At 38.9% G+C, this 20285-nt stretch overlaps 1 protein-coding gene across 1 annotated transcript; it reads left to right on the forward strand.

Moving 5' to 3' along the window:
* The first annotated feature begins 11462 nt into the window (after positions 1–11462).
* PSMA1 (proteasome 20S subunit alpha 1) lies at positions 11463–19974 on the forward strand. The gene is given in 12 exon segments (XM_053981143.1): positions 11463–11493; positions 11496–11551; positions 11554–11568; positions 12544–12588; positions 14760–14861; positions 15352–15455; positions 16210–16298; positions 16540–16610; positions 17496–17625; positions 18247–18326; positions 19026–19130; positions 19625–19974. Coding segments are annotated over 12 exon segments (885 nt in total). The 3' UTR covers positions 19682–19974.
* The last annotated feature ends 311 nt before the right edge of the window (positions 19975–20285 follow it).

The raw sequence follows: 20285 nt of genomic DNA on the forward strand, positions 1-20285 counted from the left end.
TGCTCAATTAGTAGTAACGAGCTAGCAATGACTGATGCTTAATATAAGAAACTCAAACACTGTATGAGCCAAGAACTGTGTTTCAGTTTACATCATTAACTGAGTTCCTATCAATATCATTTATGCCATTCCATAATGTTTCCTGTTGTGATTGTTAAATTATGTGTCATCTAAAAGCTCTCTACAACTCCCTGAAAATAGGTTGTAGCCAGGTGGGGGTCGACCTCTTCTCCCAGGCAACCAGTGACAGGATAAGAGGACACAGTCTTAAGCTGTGCTAGGGGAGGCTCAGGTTGGACCTGAATCTGGAAAAATTTCTTCACTGAAAGGGCTGTCAAACATTGCAACGGGCTGTCCAGGGAGATGGTGGAGTCACCATCCCTGGAGGTGTTCAAGAAATGACTGCATGTGGCACTCAGTGCCATGGTCTAGTGGACACAATGGTGATAAGTCAAAGGCTGGACTTCAAGGTCTCAGAGGTCCTTTCCAATAAAAATGAGTCTGTGACTATGTAAGATTTTATAAAAGCATGGGAAAAACGGTCTCAAGGGTTTTTTGTAACCTGAAAATCTGCCTACTTCAAACTTGATGGAATTTTATTTACATTCGGAAAAAATACTATATCAATTGCAAGTGATATGAAACACATATATCTTATTTTCTTATAACTACTAGCATAACACTGACCATGAAATGAGTTACAGACGTCTTTATTTAGTCAACATTCAAGTATTTTTTCCAGAGCAATAGACATCACATAGTAAATTACACTGCTATAGTATTGACTAGTACTAACCCACAACCAACTGCAGTGCTATGTTTATTTATTTTTACTGCTACATTAAAAATGTTATATTTACTACAATTAGAATGTTTATTAAACATGAATACTGTATTATGCCAATATATTGTTAGAGAGAAAAGCATAGTGAACAAACAATACAATTAGTAAATGAAGTGAACATGAACCTGTATTACCCCTTATTATTGTTTACTTACTGATTTATAAAAATTGCTTGTTTGTAATCTGTTTCTCTGTGACTGCTGCTAATTACAAAGACTCTAAAATTCATAATAATTACTGCCTAGTAGCAGTGTGTGCTTGATAACCGTTTGAAAGTTTGTGATTCCTGGCCACTTTGGTATTTAGTACTTAATTATTGTAGGCTTATTGCAAAGTAGCAGTTCCCTAAATGTAGGTCTCCTAGATGTATGTAATCTTTGGGATTTAAACTACTACACACTACTTTAATGATTTGATATCTGAAAATTACAAAAAAGCTATGTACCAGGAGGTTACCCAGATACCAAAGCAGCTGAGTGATACACTTTAGCCAAAGTTCTTTTCATCATATATTCAAATTGCTGCTGTTAATTCTGAGGCACTTTTAAATTAAAAAGTGATCATTACATGTCAGGTGGTACTGTTAACGTTCAGGTCTAAACAAGATTTTATGATCTTCAGTATTGGCCTTGATTTCTTACTGTGAAGTTGTTTAAGTAGTCCTGATCATTAAAATATTACATACTTGGCATATTTGCTTTCTTTAATGCTGAAAGTGAGGAATACATCAGCTACACATAAATTAAGTTTTGCTTTTATTTATTACCATGTCCCCTTCCCATGATTGATGTATTTTTTTATGTGAGTTCTGAAAGGATTGGAGGGAAAAAGAAAACAGCATTCTAGTTTTAAGGAAAAGTTTAGTTAAATTTTCAGTGCTTTCTGATATATTAGAAGAAGATATTTTTCCAGACTCAATAGTTTAGTTGTTAAAAGATACATGAGACAGGTGTGGTGTTAATTGGAAGCCTGAGATGTATCCTATCCAGTTACCCTCCTTAGTCAGGCCTCCTCCACAAACAGGTCTGTACCAAATCTAATGGTGAAATTAGCATATTTCTGAACAGAAAAACCTCGAATTGCTGTAAAATATATTAATCTGGCATGTAAGTTAAGATAATTAGGTAATTTTCAGCTTTTCAGTTGAGAGGCCTGATTCTTTACTGCCTAACAAAGTAAAAAGGCCTTTGAGAGGATAGGCAGGACTACTGCTTTAATATATATCTATTTTATACTCAGGCTTTGGACAACAATTATCTATAAACATGCTTCTCAGAGGTCTAGCTAAAAGCCTTTGTTTTTATAGTAGATAAAGGAATATATTGACCTGGGACGTAAGTGAAATGAGTATATAATTGATTACTGTGGGAAAGGTAATAAGGTTCCAGTTGCCACAGCAGTATCCACAAGCCATTTGGTTAAGTTTGTATTAACCTGAAACATAGATAAACTATTTTTATAAATGGACATGATGGTTTAGAAGACGTTTGTGAAGTCAGGCTAAGCTTTTCAAGTTACTTGAAAAGTTTGTATTAAGTGACAAAAGGACCTGCAGAAGTTTAACTTATGTGAACCTTAACCAGTAGAATGGAGTACTTACCATGAATTTTTAATTGCTTAATCACCAGGAATAGTTCACACATGCAAATCTAAAATTTTTAGATATGGAATGCAGACAATATGTTCCAAGAGTCAAAAGCTCTTTCTTCCAATAAGAAACCTGCCATCTGTTTTTCTTCCTTCCCCACCATTTTTTTCCCCCTGCTTTTAACTTCATTTTTCCATACAGACAGGCTATAGGACTTGCAGGGCTCACCTCTTCAAAAGCTTTCTTGATGATTAGGAGTAACCTAAAGACATGTTGTTTGAATGAGGCAAAGGTTCCACACTCTCTTTATCAGCTGATCTGTTTCTGTTCACCCTGAGGGCCTTATCTGTACCAGTGCTCCAGGCCAGATAATCTTACTGATGGCAGCAGGGGAGGGCATAAGTATCAGCCCCCTGATGACAATGGGACAATAACCAAAAATCTATTTCTGCCAATTGAGTTGAAATGTCCACTGAATCAAAATTATTCCTTATTTCATACATTGTGGAATGATGGCTCCCAACCTGGAAACTTTTTCAGTTTTCTTACAGCTAAGAGGGTTTTGGCTACTGCTGGCATTTTAGTCTATTTTTTTGGGGTTCTGCTCCAGGGTCTTGAGAGGTGCATTGATCTTGACAATTGTTTCCTAATCTCAGATGATCATTCCCTTTACACTGATAGCCAATATTCCTTGGCAATTTTCTCTTTATACCCACTGAGATCATTAGCACTACTGTCAGGAGTTTTGGGTTTCTTCAGGACCAAATATCAAAACACCTTATTATCCCACCAACACAACTAGAGAATTGCTTCTGAGCATTCTGCTTCAATCAGATTGGGAACAAGCAGTATTCCAAAGACAAAACCCCATACCTGGGACTCTGATTCCTGAATGAGACCTTAGTAGTGTGTCAGCTCCACTGTGGCAACTGGAGAAGCTTTTCAGACCTTCAACATCACATTATGTGTTTTCCAGAGAGCCCTATAATAGGCTATTGCCTGTTATCATATAGTTTAAGATGTCCCTCTGACCAACATCTTCAGCTCCCCATAGTGTACCACAAGTAGTTTCCAAGGCTACTTCTCTAAAAACTCAGGAGTTACTTGTGCTCCATAAAAGACTGGACTCTTCAGCCTCATTTCAGTTCCACATATGGAACTACCTTGTGTGCTTCTCAAACTATATCCACACGATCTTTGACCATCTGGTGACCTTTATCAGATTACTGCCTAAAGATTTTTGCCAGAAGTTTGACACTCCAATTATTGAGGGTCATATATCATCTAGAACAATCCTGCAAGCCTCACATGACACAGCAGGGACAGCAGTCTGTGCTTTCACTGTCCCCTTATTTCTTAGGCAATTTTCTTGGCTTCTGTATTTCCAGGAAGAATAAAGCCATTATAAAGAAAGAGATTCTTGAGCATCTTTTCCAAAGGATCATTGCAGTCCACAAAGTGGGGTGAGCTGGAACATCATACCAGAAGTAAGCAGAAGTGATAGGAAATTACTTACTCCTCTACTGGTTGTTTAGTCAAGTTTTGTCTTTTTTTTAAGTATAGACTTTTGGATGAGTCTGAGGAACTTTATTATTTGAATGTTCTTCTAACTTGAAAACCATTCTCCCAGGTACTAGTAGCAGACTTTTGCTTCTTTGGCTAGAAGTTGTGACTGAGAGACTTGAGATGGGAAGGAGGTATGCTGTCCTCTCCAGAAGTAAATATATCAGGTATCAGACACATTTGCTAGCAATCTGCCCGGGTTCTTGAATGAGCTGGGAAACAGATTAGGTCAGTCAAGCATCCATATCATATGCAGGAAGTCCATGCCAATGTTCTCAAGACTTTTCTACAAGGAATATGGTTAACCACCAAGACCTACTCTTCCCATGGGTGCGAATAGGAAATGCCAGTCTTTTTACTCCAGAGTGGATTCCAGACTCTTTTGTAGTCAATTGTTAAAGGAGACAAATGCATTCATGTCTTTTTTTTTTTTTTTTTTACTGCCCAGAGTGATTTTTTTCTCTTCAGAGAAATACCATAATTAATAGAAGAACAAGTAAAGGCAAATGTATTTGGCCAAGTAAACTTAATTTTCCATGTGACACACAGAAAAGACTACTTTTTTTTCCTTGTCCTCCTTGTCAGGAATTCAGCTCTATTTCCTGGATGGTGCTAGATTCCTCTAGCAGCTCAATCTATTTGACTGCTCTTTTAGCACTGCACTTCCAGGCTAGTACCCTCCTTGGGTTTTTTTATGCTACAATAGTAATTGTATCTTGAAAGGTTTTCTTAATAACAATTATCTGCTAGTTTTCAAGTAGGTTTTGAGTATTATAGTTGTTTCTTATGCTTCTCAGCACTTTGGAGTGGAGAAATGTCACTTGAACTTTGAAGTACTTGTGAATGCTCATCACAGATCCTTCATAACCCAGCCTAATCCTAGAACAGTAGGCATTAAGGAAGACAAAGTATAGAAGAACACATGCAAAGGCAGATATATGTTTGAAAAGTTACCAACTATTTCAAGAAAAGACTTCAAAACGGTGATAATGCTTATGCAGCAGTGCAGATTAAGAAATGGCATTTCATGAGCTGAGAAACATTCTCTGAAATTCACATTCACTTCACTTTGCAGAAGTGAGTGTATAATGAGTTCATCCCTGGCTGGAAACCAGAGAAAGTTGGTCAGTTTCTAATCAATGCTCAAAAGTCCGCTAAAGGAGAGGTAAACCCCTCCCAAGAATGAAGCATTGCTGTTGTTTTACTGGTATACTACAGTTGCACAATGCTGTGTTACTAAAAACTTTGTTAAAATACAAATATGCATAATGAAGTTGTTATATGTCAATTCCTGACTTACTTTTCAGTTTCTTTCCTTCTTTGTGGCTAATCAGATTTAGGCCAAAACCCAAAAGACCATTCCAAATGTGTTGCTGGAGGGTGATACTCAGTATCTAGATTAATCCTTTAAACTCACTAGGCAGATGGTATGACACAGAATTTGGAGATTTAATCAGGTAACTGTCAGCTTTAAATAAAACCAGAAATAAAATATATTTCAATAAAAGCAGAAATTAAATGTATTTTAAATGCCTTCCTAATTTGTTTTAAATTTGGCAGTACCAACTACATGTTCAAGATCTAAGTAAAACTGATGTAAGTCAGTCAAAAAAACCCCATTGGTAATGCTCTAAAGAGTGTAACCCCGAAACTGGATTTTAAAATCCAGGTTGAATATATGCTGAAGAAATGATTAATGAGTCTGATTTGTATTAGAAACATATACTGGTGTCACTTTAGAAGAAAGTTACATTATGAAAGGCCAAGCTACATACACGGGTGAAACTTGGTTATTATTGATAGGGAAGCAGCCCCAGGGAATACTTCAAATTACATTGTATATGTGATTTTTTTGGATAAGATCCTAAACAAATTAACTTAATATTTAGCTTTAGTGGTAAGAAGAGTATTTTTGCCTGAAACGAATCTAAATAATGTGCTGAGTATTGTGTAAAGGTAATAGTGAGAATGCAGAATTTGACAAAAGGAGTGTTCTGTTTGAGAGGAGATTATTTTGTAACTTTCACCCATGTGATTTTCTGCAATACAGAAAGAAATACAAATCCATTCATATTCAATGCTCACTGTGAGGCAAGAAGGTGTCCAGGGCTTTCTGGTAATTGTATTGATGTAATGCATTTTGAATTGCATAACAAAAAATTGATAGCCTCTATCACTGGTCCCTTCAAAATTCTAAGGCATGCATTCAATTTCCAACCTGGAAAATATCTTCCTGTGTTTATTAAGTATCATAACACAGTTGAAAGGGTCTATATAAATGCAGGAATAGTCTTCTGATTTCACAATCTGTTCTTTTTTTTTTTTTAATTTCCGTGCTCCAAGTATGAAACCTTTCATTTGGTAAGAACTTTTGTCTGAATAATCATTATTCCCATTCGCTTAATGATGTGATAAACACAGCTTAAAAAATATTTTCGTGCCATGGAATCTGTTGTGAATGAGACATCTGTAGTCACAAATTTATTTGATACATACTTCTTAAAATCAAAACCAGACATGCAGATATGTGACTCTGTGCTGATATGTTAATAACAAATGCAGAGTTTTTTAGATATTCACTCACTACATTCAAGGCAGGCTTACATCAAGGTGGTCTGGAATTAATTTAGAGCCCTTTTGGCCCATGACTGAATCCTTCCAGGGACCAGGCATAGAAGCCAAGGGTTGTGCCAAATACTCTGGATTTAGAATTATCCTTACATCAATGGAATTTCTTTAGAATTTAAGCATGTGTGGTGCAGTGTCTGAGTTCCATGATCTGTCAGAATTATCACAATGGACACAACTGTGCCAGAAGCTCTCTCACATTTGTCAGGACAGGCTTAAATTTCTGCTTGCATTGTTGTTAGTTTAGGAATACATGCAATAAGGATGACAGTGCCAAACAAAATTTGTTCTACGAAAATTGGGATATGCATGACAGCAAAGCTGTTAAAATCCATGTAGCAAAATTAGGAGCTTGGCAAAAAGTAAAATAAACCTGGCTGATGACAGCTCGATTTTTAAGACTAAAGCCTACTCAAACATTTATTTTTCCTGCATATTAATTCTCTATTGATGTCTTTCCTAATCAAAAATTGAATCCACAGTAAGAATAGGCTGAATCACTTTTAAAAAAATGTGGTCTACAAATACCAGAACCATTGCCTAAACAGCAATTATTACAATGTTTATCTCTCCCACAGAACTTGAAAATGCCTCAAATAAAGAGAAGTGTCACATAAATCCTTAATGCTTTGCCATGGATAGTATGTCATTCCTAGGGCTTTTTCTCTGTCTCTTTTTTCTTTTTTCTTTTTTTTTTTTTTTTTAGTTTAATATCCTCCAGAAAATTTGTTTCTGTATGTAAGTGTCTTTCCATTTTTAAAGCAGAAATTTTTGGCACCAGCAGATGCAGCAAAAATATTGTGAACATTTTATTGTGTGATCTACATATAAGCACTCATTGTAAAATATTTATGGCATATAAATGCATAAGTAAGAAGGTAATACTTTGTCTAGTCATTAATTTAATATGACAACAATGTCAGTGGTAAGGAAATGGGATCCATTAGTGGTCTTATGGCTTCATTTCTGTGCCATGCTGTTATTTCCTATCTGTGATGATTCTTTCATAGGGAGAAATTTTCAACCTGATATAGTCTTTATTCGTGAATCTGTTCACCATTCTCTCTCAAAGTGTTATATATCCACTGCTGAAGGTTTGATGATGCTTTGGTTTTGATTCAGGTATACTCAAAAATAGCTCCAACAATATGAATCAATAGAGCAGTTAATATATTTGAAAGAGCTTATGCAGCTATATGCCCACTGAAATGGATCTTTTATCCACAGAAACTTAGTAACTGCCATTCTTTTTCATTGAAATGAAAAGCTTAGCAGATTTTCTGATAACTACAACAATTTCTTTCACAATTCTCCATAAATTATGATAATAATTCTTCAGTTGTATTTTGATGACTCAGACAATTCTACGTATGCTGTTTAAAGCATAACTTCTAGGCTAGCAAGCAATTTACAGTTCAAAGTACATTTTTCTTGTACAATAAAAGCATATTATACAGAAACTCTTCTTCACTCATAGTGAAGAAACAAATTTCAGGTCCAAGAAATAACTAGCAATAATATCCATCTAAATTTAAATATATTTTTGGCCTATTCAAACAAGAACCTGCAAATAAAAGCTATTTCCATGACCAGGATATGCTACAACAGCTCTGCTGTGTTGAACCTTGTGCCCGTGTTTGTTCCAGAACTGGACAGAACAAGCCAGACTCTTTCCTGCAGCTCTCTTTCCACAGGGATTATTTAAACCTGCTTTCAGCATTGCCTCGTCTTTCCTAGCCAGCTTTGATGATCAAGCAAAGTTAGTTGCCCTGCAGGCCTGTCTTGAAAAGGTCAACTGATGTCAGTCCACAAAAGCTATGGATTAAAAAAAGTAAGGAGTGGACTTTAAAATGCATGTAGTTAACACTTCTCCTGACAAAACATTCCAGTGATTTAAATTGGTCAGTAGTTTAAAAATGGAAAAAAATGCCTTTGGCAACATGAATACAAGTTTGTCATAGAGACTGAAATGTCTGCATCTCTACTAATGTGCCAGCACAAGAATAGGAAAGAAATCTGGTATAATTTATATAGAGAGGTTATTTTTTCCTATTTACAGTATTAATACAAAATGATAGATTTTTTTCTTTGTAAGAACTTCCAAGATTGTCTTTCAATGATTCTAAAAACAAGTATGTACATTCATAGTTGCTGCCAAATTTTTATTTTTAGTCTTAACCTACTTGATGAAAATGTCATCAAATACTACGTATTTCATACACCAAGGCTTCTAATTAATTAATTAAGTAGTCTTGTCACCATATATCTATTAATGAAGCAAATCTCTTACCTGTATTAAATCCAAATATGGATTGTTCACATTGTCAAGGCAGTAAGACAGTTCTCAAAATAACTTAGTCAAAATGCTCAGTCCTGAGCACATTATGACAGCACTGCTATTTGTGGGCAACCACTTGTCCATCTGACAGGAGTGGCTCTGTGATCTCTCTGGGATCTATCCTTCCTCTTCTCCAAGGGGATGGAGGCACTGCCTTCATTCAGTCTGTCTCTTACTCTGGCACAGCAGTTTTCTTCCTTCCTCCTTTGGCAGTCTGCTGTGCCTAAGCAGCACAACGTGCACCCCCTGGGAGTGCTCCCAGAGTTTCACCACTGACCTCAGAGGAGCCAGTCTTTTGTCAAAATACTCCATCTAACTAGGAGCATAGCACACAGGGGTTAATGTGGGCTGATGGTGAGTGGTATCCCAAAAAGGAACTTGCAGGAATGTTGTTTCCTCTTGTGAATCAGCAGAAGCAGAGGCATAATGGCCTTGCCTTTCAGTTGCTGTACATTAATCTCTGCAGAGCAATGCCTGTCATCGCTCAGATGTCAGATGCTGTTTATAACTCTGCTGGAAACACAGCGTAGAATAAAACAGGCTCATTAGTTTCTCTTGAGACTGTATATGCATGGTTTAGGTTAGCTATGCTTTCACTGCTGCTCTTAGCTCAAACATTGTAGCAGCAGCATTGGTGACTCCGACAGTTGTTTAGTCTGTGAATTTGTCCAGTTGCTCTCTCAGTATGTGACCAAAAGCCCATGATGTATTCAGGTGCAGAGGTTTCCACAGCACAGGTATGACAAGACCCAGAAATACCCCCTTGGCTTGGCTTTTAAAGACACCCTGCACCAGAGCTGCAGGACAGAGAGAAGTGTTGAATCTATTCAGCATCTCTGTGCCAGCTGTGATTTGGCAAGAGTTCAAAGCCTTTCCTCCTTTATCTGCTATTTACACTGAGGACTTCTACTCCTTACTGTCATCCTTTATATGAAGCTATTCCATAATTTCCTTCTTTCTACTTTTCCCAGTGCCACATCTTTTCAAGGTGGGAAACGAGTCATGGCCAATGTTCAACAGTATCAGATGCAGTATGGATTTATATAGTGGCACAGCAATGCTTTATGTTTTGTTCTCCTTCCTTACATTTAATTTGGACACTACTGAGCACTGAACTTGTTTTCATACAGCTATCAATTGTGTATTCATTGCTCTGAAGTCATCCTGGTTATCAGGTTGTCAACTGTGAAATCAAAAGGGAGAAAATATTATTTTCTCTTAACTTAGATATTTTAATAAGTAGTTCATTTAAATGTGAGGATAGTTTTATCTTTACTTTTCAGTCCTGTACTCTTTTATATTGTGATGTCCCGATGTAATATATTGATTGCTGCTCATCATTCGATTTTTCACTCTGCAATTAAATTTCTAATATATGCAAAATACTTCTTTTCTGGTGTGATGCTTTTGTTATCTGAGAAAGAGCTATGAGATTTTGCCTTGTTGATTTTGTCTTTCTCGTCTTCTGGATCGACACCTTACACCCTCAGTTTAAATGAGAAATAGGCTGTGAGCTCTTTAACACCACCAGCACACTGAGGTGAAATCACAAATACACCTTCAACCCTCTGGCTTTAGCCCTGCCTGTAGAGGTCTCGTCCTGAGCCTAAAGGGCAAGAAGGAGCATCCAGAAGGAAGTGAATGACTTCCTCCCACCGTAAGCATTTCCCCGTTCTAGAGATTATTCCTGTCTCCGGCATCCTCTTGCACTGCTGCCCTGGGAATACAGAGCAGTTGTGCTGCCTGCAGCCCTGCGGCAGCAGGAACCCCGTCCCCTGCCCCCCTTCCTGCTGCCACGGGACCCTAACCCCTTCGCTTCAGAATAAATTTTTAATAGCTGGGCATCTGATGACTTCGAGTTTGGCTACATCTTCTTCTATCCATCTAATAAAGGGGGAAAGATTACTCGGGAAAAATACTTCCGTTGTTATTTAATAAACCTGCAACAGTTCATAGAGCTCCCAAAAGTTCTTTATTTATGCAGCTATTACCAATATTCTCCACGAAGTTTTACAATCCTGCTTTTTTATCGCTAAAACCGTGGCTGCTGATATTCCTCGCTGTACAAATACAGAACAATGGGGAGTCTTGGCGTGGTTTAGCCTTCTATCAAAACTAACGCGGTTGTGCCAAAATGAGGGGAAATGTCTGCGTGTTGTTCTGCTCCCGTGGGTGGAATGAATGGAGCTTTGGGGGGTCCAAAGTTCCACTGGGGAGTCCCTTATTGCCGTAGGAAGTTATTGGGGAGCGGCACTGGGGAGCGGCTGCGGGAATATTTACTGCAACCTCTGGGAGACCTGAAAGCTGTTCAGCTCTCTTCATAAAATGTTTATACATCCTGTTCCCACACAAAAACGGTGAGGAAAGGAAGTCGTTTCCGAACCAAATAAACTTTTTTTATTATCAGAAAGCTTAAAAATAACAAAACAATTTCGGTAATTTAAATCGGCCTTCAACGAGCCGCCTCCCCCTCAGAGGCAGTGCGCAGGCGCGGCCCATCGATGACTCGGGGCGCGACTGGCGCCGCCTGCCCGCTCCCGACCCGGAGCGCTCGCTGCCCCGCGCTGCCCGGAGCCGCCGCCGCCGCCGCCGGGAAGCAGGACGATGGTGAGGGCCGCCGGGGCGGGACAGGGGACACGGCCCGGGATAGGGGACCCCCGCCGCCTGCCCGGCCTGCCCAGCCGACACGGGGGAGCCGGGAGAGCGGGCGGCAGGGAGCGGGCCCGTGAGTAAGCAGTTCCCGGGCCACGCGGGGCCGCGGGCGGGACTGGGCCTCGCTGCCGGCGTGAAAACAAATGGGAGCGGGGAGCTTGCCCTGCTTCGGCCCTGGGACGGAGACTTCCGAGGCCCTGTGAGGATGCATGTAGATATCTCTCCAGGGGTCTGGAGCATCTCTGTTGTTAGGAGACTGCGGGAGCTGGGCCTGTTCAGTCTGGGCGAGAAGGCTGCGAGGGGATTTATTAATGCATACAGGTATTTCAAAGGCGGGCGAAGAGGATGGTGCCGGACGCCGGACACTTTTCAGTGATGCTCGGTGACATGATGAGGAGCAATGGCCATAAACTGAAACAAAAGAAGTTTCACCTCAACATAAGGAAAAAGTTCTTTACACTGAGGGTGTCAGAGCACTGGAAGGGCTGCCTAGGGAGGCCATTGAGTCTCCCTCTGGAGACATTCAAACCCACCTGAATGTGTTCCTGTGTCACTGCTCCTGCGGCCCTGCCTTGGCAGGGGGGGCTGGACTGGATGATTTCTAGAGATCCCTTCCACTTAACAGTTTGACAAAAGGAATTTAACAAAGTAAGAACTTATTCACAGAAAGGGTGGTTATTGAAATGGGCTGCCCAGGAAGGTGGTGGAGTCACCATCCCTGTAGGTGTTTAGGGAGGCTGGATGTGGCACTCAGTGCCATGGCCTAGTTAACTGGGTCGTGTTCAGTCACAGATTGGACTCGATGTATCAGAGATATTTCCAACCTTAATGATTCTGTAGTGCTGGGATTCTGTGAAAACCAGGGTTTCCTCCAGGAGCACTCTGTTAGCTTATTAGGGATACTAATGAGTTTTATTTTGTTCATTCCAGTTTCGCAACCAGTACGACAATGATGTCACAGTTTGGAGCCCACAGGTAAAACCTTTATACACTTGCTCACTGGGGTTTTAACTTCATTTTTGGGTTTTCTCCACCTCACAGCAGTGGTATTACAGTCACAAATGTTGTGCTCAGGTGCCTGAAGCTTCCTGCAGGCTGCTCCCCTCTCCCTTTGTAGGCTGTAGGTGTCCAGAAAGCTCTCAGCACATCCCTGTCTGCTGGTGTATGAACCTAAGTGCTGCTTACCTGGGCCTTGTTCCCTCCAGGTGCTTAATGCAGTTGCTCTCTGAATGTACTTGTGAGGTGCAAAAGAGATGCTGTCATCTTTGGGTGGTTGGACGAGATGATCTTGTAAAGGTCCCTTCCAACCCAAACCATTCCATGACTCTATGATCCATTCACAGAGCTACAATAAGTAGGTAAGTAAGGTACACAAAGCATGAAACAGTTTCAGTCTCCCCAAAGTTAAGCCATTGCTGGCTCTTTCTCTCTTCTGTCCACTAGATAATATGGGAAAGGAGCTATTTAGTTTATAATTGGGAGGTTCAAGTGAGATTTGCATTTGAATTTGAAATTTTACTACTTCTGAATCAGTTTCACACTGTGTATTTGTACTGAAAGCATAGATTGTGTGTTCTGAAACTTACACAGGCTGTGTTGAAAGTAAATATTCTGGAATTTTAAAAGCCACTGTCAGCTGAGGCTTTTAATATTGCCTCTTCTCTCACTATGGATATTTTAAGACAGGATGCTTACAGAAGACCAGAGCCTTGGAAGAAGACTCTTTTATGTATTCAGGAAAACTGGAGATTTATTTAAAATATGAGTAGCAAATTGCATTAGTATAAAGCTAATGTATCATTAGTTTGTGGGTTTGTATGGCTACTGAAATTCTTCATCATGTAGCACTATTGCATGTGAGATACATTTTCCATACAGTGCAACAGAGAGTGTTCTATCCTTTCCACTCCCCATGAAGGCAATCTTGAATATTTCCCTTTTTTTTCACTCAATACTATGATAGGTGTAGGTGCCTTTGAAGGTGTTGGTGTCTTTGAGCTGTTTTCATCCTTCTTAATGATTCTGTTTCTCTGGCAGGTTCTGTATCACAAACTTTAATTTTTTTGTCTTATCTGTTACTTTAGAAGTTACTTTTAAAACTATAACATTCTCTTGAGACTTTTAGCAGATACTGCAAAATATCAACAGCACAAATTTCTATGTTTTTCTTAAATTGCCTTGAAAATATTAATAGTGTTGGGTTTGTTCTTAAAAAAAGACCTTTAAAATTGCTACTGTGATGCAATTGCTACTCCATCCATTCTTGGAGTTGAGGCACTGATGTGATGCTGTAATAGTTTTTGGCACTGTCAATGCAGGAGCAAATCATACTTTACTGGGAGATGTTTTCTAATATGTTAGAAAAGAAAATAGGAGATTTAAAAACTTGAAGTGGTTTCACATTTTTACAGTCTTGCATATCATTCCTGACAGCTGACAAATTCATGTTGGACACGTCACAGCAATTCAGTGCTGCTCTTGGGCAGGAAATATCTTATGTTATTGAAATTCCAGTTGCAACAGGGGATGAAATTCAGCATTAGGGTCTTTCTAGTAGACTTAAATAAAGGACCTTAAGCAAAAAATCCCCAACAACCTATGGGAAGGTAGTATCCTGTAGATCGTCCCTTGCACGTTCACCATAACAGCTACTGTGTTCCACTCCTTCCCAACTGATGGGATGCATCTCCATGGTGTCTGTGCTTGCAGGATAGGAGTGCCCGTGTTGGCTGTCTGACATGGGCTGGAGTGCTGAAAATGGGAAAACCCTTAGTGGTTCTGTTACATGGACGCTAAAGCTCCTGGCCACCTCTGCAGAACTTGTAGGGACCTCAACTCCTGTTTGAGACCTCTACTCCTGTTTCAGACGTGCAGTTGGCCAATAACTTGTTCAGAAGTTATTGGGGAATGGCTGGTGAGACACAACAATTGTGTAAGACTAATTTCTTCAGCAAACCCGATTAAAAGTTAAGTGTCCAACTTCAGCTGGAAGTTCTGTCTGTCTTTGAATCACGTTCTGATTTAACCTGTTGTGCAGTGAGTGTCCCCGTTGGGGTGGGACATCAAAGGTCTGAAAATGCAAAATTGGAAACTGATTCAGAGGATTAACTAGAGAGTGATTGATGACCTTTGACTTGGTTTTGCAGGGCCGAATTCATCAGATAGAATATGCCATGGAAGCAGTGAAACAAGGCTCAGCTACTGTGGGGCTGAAGTCAAAAACACACGCTGTCCTGGTGGCCCTCAAGGTAACTGCTGAACTCTGCTCTCAGTGGGGACAATAATGTTCATAGAAAAGTTTTGGTCTGGCAAATTAGTTTTGTGCAGTCTGTACTTAGACATGAAATGTAAATGCAATTGCAGATTCCCTTTGCTTGAGGACTGAAATACTTCCAGTACCTATGCAAAGCAGATCTTCACAAAATGGTGAAGGAAATGAAGAGAAGATTTTTTTTTTCCTTTAACAGATGTGTTCTTTCCTTTTGTTTTCTTTTAATTTGTTATTAAGTAGTAAATCTATTCCTTTCTTTTCCCAAAACTTGAATCTGTTCTTTCTTTTGTTCTGAGAGAACTGAAGTGGAATTAGGTTTTTCTTGTCTCCTGTTGCAAGTTTATGAATTCAATTTTTTTTATTGTTTCATGAACATATTCAGTTCTTGCTATAAATGTTAGCAGATTTCTCCACAGTGCTTGGCAGACTGTTCAGTTTGCCACATAGCTTTCTTCTTTTATGCATAGAGAGCACAGTCTGAGCTGGCAGCTCATCAGAAAAAAATCCTGTACGTTGACAACCATATTGGTATCTCCATTGCTGGACTTACTGCCGATGCAAGACTCTTGTGGTGAGTATCCTGCTTGTTGACATACACAGTGCTGCAATTATGAGGGAAAGTTCATTCAGACTATTGCAAATGACATTTACTGCTTTGCTAAGGATTAGTCTTGAGTTGCAGCTTAATGTTGTATTATGCCAAAGACCTCAGCATAAAATTCTGGCAAGTTTTTAACTAGTTGGCAGAAATCTCATTTGTTTGGCCTAAAATTTTGCTCTTTGGTTTTGTTACAAGTAAAACAGTCCTGTCTGCTTTCCTCAGCGTGAGAGAGTTTCCAAGCAGTCTGAGAAACTCTATCACATCTTTTCCTCTGGCAGCTGCTTCTGTGTACACACATTCGTGAAAGTTATTAAACACATACAGTGCTGTTTGTGTAGGCTTCAGGGGGGCTTGCTTTTAGCAACTTGGATCAGAAGGGCTGCAAAGGATTTCTGAAATAAGTTTTAAGTTACCATTTAACCTTGCCATTTATCCAGAGGATTCTTCTGTTGCCTGCATGAACTTCTACTTTCTTTGCATTTGTATGGCTGAAATGCCCAGTTTATACTTTATCAAACCTGTGGTCAACTTTCTCAATAACAATGATAGGTCATGTAGAAATGAAATAATGGAAAGCCTTTGACCCTTTTTCTCATGAACAGAATTGAAACAAAAATGCTTACCTTAACAGACAAGCCTTGAGACAAAACCTCATTGTGTCTTTGATCCATGCACTGATTTGAATTTTTAATTTTTTTTTTTTTTTTGTATTTTTGCTCCCTAGCAATTTCATGCGTCAAGAGTGTTTGGATTCTAGATTTGTGTTTGATAGACCTCTTCCAGTTTCTCGTCTAGTGTCACTAATTGGAAGCAGTATCCTTTTTTTATACACTTGTTACACTTTTATAGCTTTTTACTCCTTCATAAAATGACTTTAATCTGTCACAGCTTAAGAGTTGAAAAAGTTTTTTGGACAATTCTTTGTTCATGCTGCTTGTGTATACTTTTGGAGAACATCCCATAAGGCTGCATTTTGGTCCATCTCTGCTTGGTTTAGGAAAACTCTTGGGTAATTATCATATAATTTTGAGATTGTTTCCTTAGCTTTCCTAAGAAACCCAGATTCCAACTCAGCGCTACGGCAGGAGGCCCTATGGAGTAGGACTGCTCATCGCAGGCTATGATGTGAGTAAGCTGCTCTGGCTGCTATTGATCTGCAGGAAAATGTGCTTAGGGAAACTTTATGCAACAAATAAATGTTGAGAGGGAAAGATGGAAGAGGCAGACTGGTCAAAATTCTCTGAATAAGGAAATAATTTTCTGTATCTTACCCTAAAATAGTTCAGAAGTTTTAATTAATAGCTAATCCTTCCTACACTTACTGAGTATTTTAAGGTGCAAAGATGAGATTTTTTTATCTAAATATTTTGCAATTGATTTTGGATGTTTACAAACTATTATTTTTAAAACTTCCAGTAAAAAAAAATGGATGTGGAAATCACCACTGGCCTCTCTCTCACTTGTTTAGCAACAACATTTTGCTTAATGCAGCACACAGAGAATCTCTGTCCTCAAGATTGTTGACATGAGGATGGTTGGAGGAAATTTTGATATTGCCTGAAATTTTAGATGGTGTGGTTTAGTCTACAGCAAGTTTTTACTTTTTTGTAGGTAAGACAGAATGTGTGTAAAATACCTGCTGCAAGCCATAAAGTGGGAGCATACTTAAGCACAGTGCAATTTGTAAAACAGAGAAAGAAACTTTTTTGTGCCAGCCATCCTGTCCATCTAAAAGCTGCAGATGAGAGAAGTAGAGAAAAAGAGGTTTTTGAGTTTTTTTTAAAAATCGTTGTTGTGGTTTTTTAAACAACAGTTTTGAAGGAATTGCATAAGATCAGTGATATGATCAGCACTATAAAATATATATAAAACATGTTTCTGTGCACACATGTAGGTGTGATGTACCACGAAGCAAAACTCTTTTAGAAAATTTTGTGCTCTAGCAGCAGACTTGGTGTGAATTTATATATTTGTTTAACATTCTGTGGGGTTTTTCTTCTCTCTTTGTAGGACATGGGCCCTCACATCTTCCAGACTTGTCCCTCTGCAAACTATTTTGACTGCAAAGCAATGTCCATTGGTGCTCGTTCACAGTCAGCACGAACTTACTTGGAGAGGCACATGACTGAGTTCATTGACTGTGAGTAATGGAGCTCTCTCTACCCACTGGTATTCATCAATTCTGCAATTTATCTCCTGCTGCCACTCCATCCTTTTGCACTGAGTGAGATGAAGTATTGTGAGCCGAGTTTGGCATAACTGTAAATCTGCATGAAGACAAAATTTTAGAGAATATGGCTGAGATTTTCATGTCTTAACACGTGGGTGTTTATTTCATCTAATGGAAAGAAAAGCTGTGAAAAACATTAAAAGCCTCTGCCCTTTTTAACTCAGGAAAAGTGTTTCCATAGCAGAGCAGGGTTAGTATGTCAGGGCAAGTATTTAGGTGCTGCATTTAAAGTGGTGAATTTATTTTTGTATGGGATGATGATGAGGAACCATTGAATACCTGCTTGGGGGGAAAAAAACTTAAATCAAGGCAGGGGTCAAAAATGGATGCACTTGGCCTCAAATATAGGGGAAGGCTGGTTTCTCAAGGAAAACTTTTATAACTAGCTCTGCTCAGAAAGGAGAGGAAGTCTGGGAGTCAAGTTGACCCAAGCTGATCTTGGAGCTGTCAACTAGGATTAGGAAGAAGGGGAATGAGTGTCTAGAGGTAATAATGTATAGTTTGTCAATGTCTTTCTGATTCTATTTTAAGGTAATCTTAATGAGCTAGTTAAACATGGACTGCGAGCCCTGAGAGAGACTCTTCCTGCTGAACAGGATCTAACCACCAAGGTAAGGACTAGGTTTCCTTTGCTATTGTTACTTGGAAGTAACTGTGACAAAATTCTTGGAAGTATGGCTGGTACTGAAGCTTTGAAGCTGAATACTGGTAGATAATATCTTCATTTCATGTCACCAGTTTATCTACTGTTCTGTGTTCATCTCAGATTTAAGTTTCTTCACAAAAATGATGCTTTCACTAAATAAAACATTATTTCTTTGGTGGCTTCACTCTATCTTAAGCTTTGATCAGTGGTTAAGTTGCATTATCTGCAGCTGTAGAATCCCAGCTTTGCATTGTAAGCACAGTCAGTAATTCACCTGGGCAGTGAGTGAAGGTAATGCACCAACAGCTTCTAGAGCATCCAGCATCACAAAGCTACAAAAACTTTTGACAATGAATTGAGGACCCGTTGAAGAAGAAAATTCTAAGGATATCCAATTATCTACCATTTTTCATGTATTTTTATTCTTAGCTCGCCATGTTTTTTTAGAGGTCTTAAAATAACTGAAAATCAAAATGAGATGAAAATAGGCGGTTTTGAGAAATTGTGTGTTATGAAAAAGAAAACAAAATTAAAGAAATTGAAACCCTTGAATGCCTTTACTTAGAAGATTTTGAAATATGATAGCTTTTGTAAATGAAAGCTGTAAAGCCAAAGTTAATTGCAGGAAAATGCTTCTCACTACTTCCAACCCTTTGCTTGACAGAATGTTTCAATTGGAATTGTGGGCAAAGACATGGAGTTTACTATCTATGATGATGATGATGTAGCACCATTCCTAGAAGGTCTTGAGGAGAGACCACAGAGAAAGGTGAGTGGTTCAGATGTGAATAAATAGGCTTAGTTGAAAGACAATAATTAGATATGATCTACTGTGTTTAACATAAATTTAATTCTACTACTGTAACAGAGTATTAGGAAGGCGATTTTTAAAATACATAATTACTATAGGAACACTCTCTAATCTTAACTGGTAACTCAGATGCTTATTAAATCAGTTTGTTCTGGATTTATGCCAGGCTGTTCCAATATCATCTTCTTTCCTCATCTCTGATCAAGTACAAGTTTCCACTGTTTTACAGCAGAAGTGGTTGCATATGTTTCTCATGCCCTTTGCAAGACGCCTCCATAGTCTCCTAATTACCAACTGTGTCCTGCTTGTGTTTAATTCGGATAACAGTAATTCATGAGCTGTTGGCTTACACAAGCTGCATTTACCACTCATGGTACTCCAATGGGGATAAAGCTGATTTGTCAAGTGTTGTCTTCTGCCTTCCTAAAATACTTCTTTTTCCTCTCTCTAAGCCGGTTACGCCCGTTGAAGAAACAGTGGAGAAGGCAGAGGAGCCGATGGAGCACTAGTTGGTGGATGAGTTCCTCTGTTAATGAATAATTATCCAGGAACATTTATCCATTTGCTGGTAACTTTATCCTCACCTATATATGTTTTCTGACGCTACATTCTGAGGATTGCTCATAAAGAAAGAAACCAACCCACCCACCTATCCTTAAAAGATAGACAGGAGGACATATCTGGGTGTAACTTGGACAAGAAAGGTGTAATCATTTTCTAAATAATACATGATACTGTTTTATAAAGAAAAGATACTGTCTTTAACTCATAAAGACAAGTGGAAATAAATCACTTCCTCGGATTCTGCTGTGAGTTTGATTTTTTTTCAGTCTGAAAAAACAGCTGTTTACAAATAGTAGTGTCATATCAAGCTGCCATTCTGTGTTTGATCATTTGTTAGAGCGTTTGCTTACCATGTAGAACTGAGAGGATCTTAAAATGCCTATGAAACCATAAAATAGTCATGGAGCAAACAGGGAACATCATTTCCCTGTGTCAGCTTGTCCCAGCTGAAAAGGCATTTGTGGTTATGAGGCTGAAAAAGCATGAAGCTGACAACCAGCTTGTGGTCAGGTTTTTTGGGGGGATTTACTCAACCCCAGCTCTTTTAGA

The sequence above is a fragment of the Vidua macroura genome, chromosome 6, assembly GCF_024509145.1.
Source record: "Vidua macroura isolate BioBank_ID:100142 chromosome 6, ASM2450914v1, whole genome shotgun sequence".
Classification (NCBI taxonomy): Eukaryota; Metazoa; Chordata; class Aves; order Passeriformes; family Viduidae; genus Vidua; species Vidua macroura.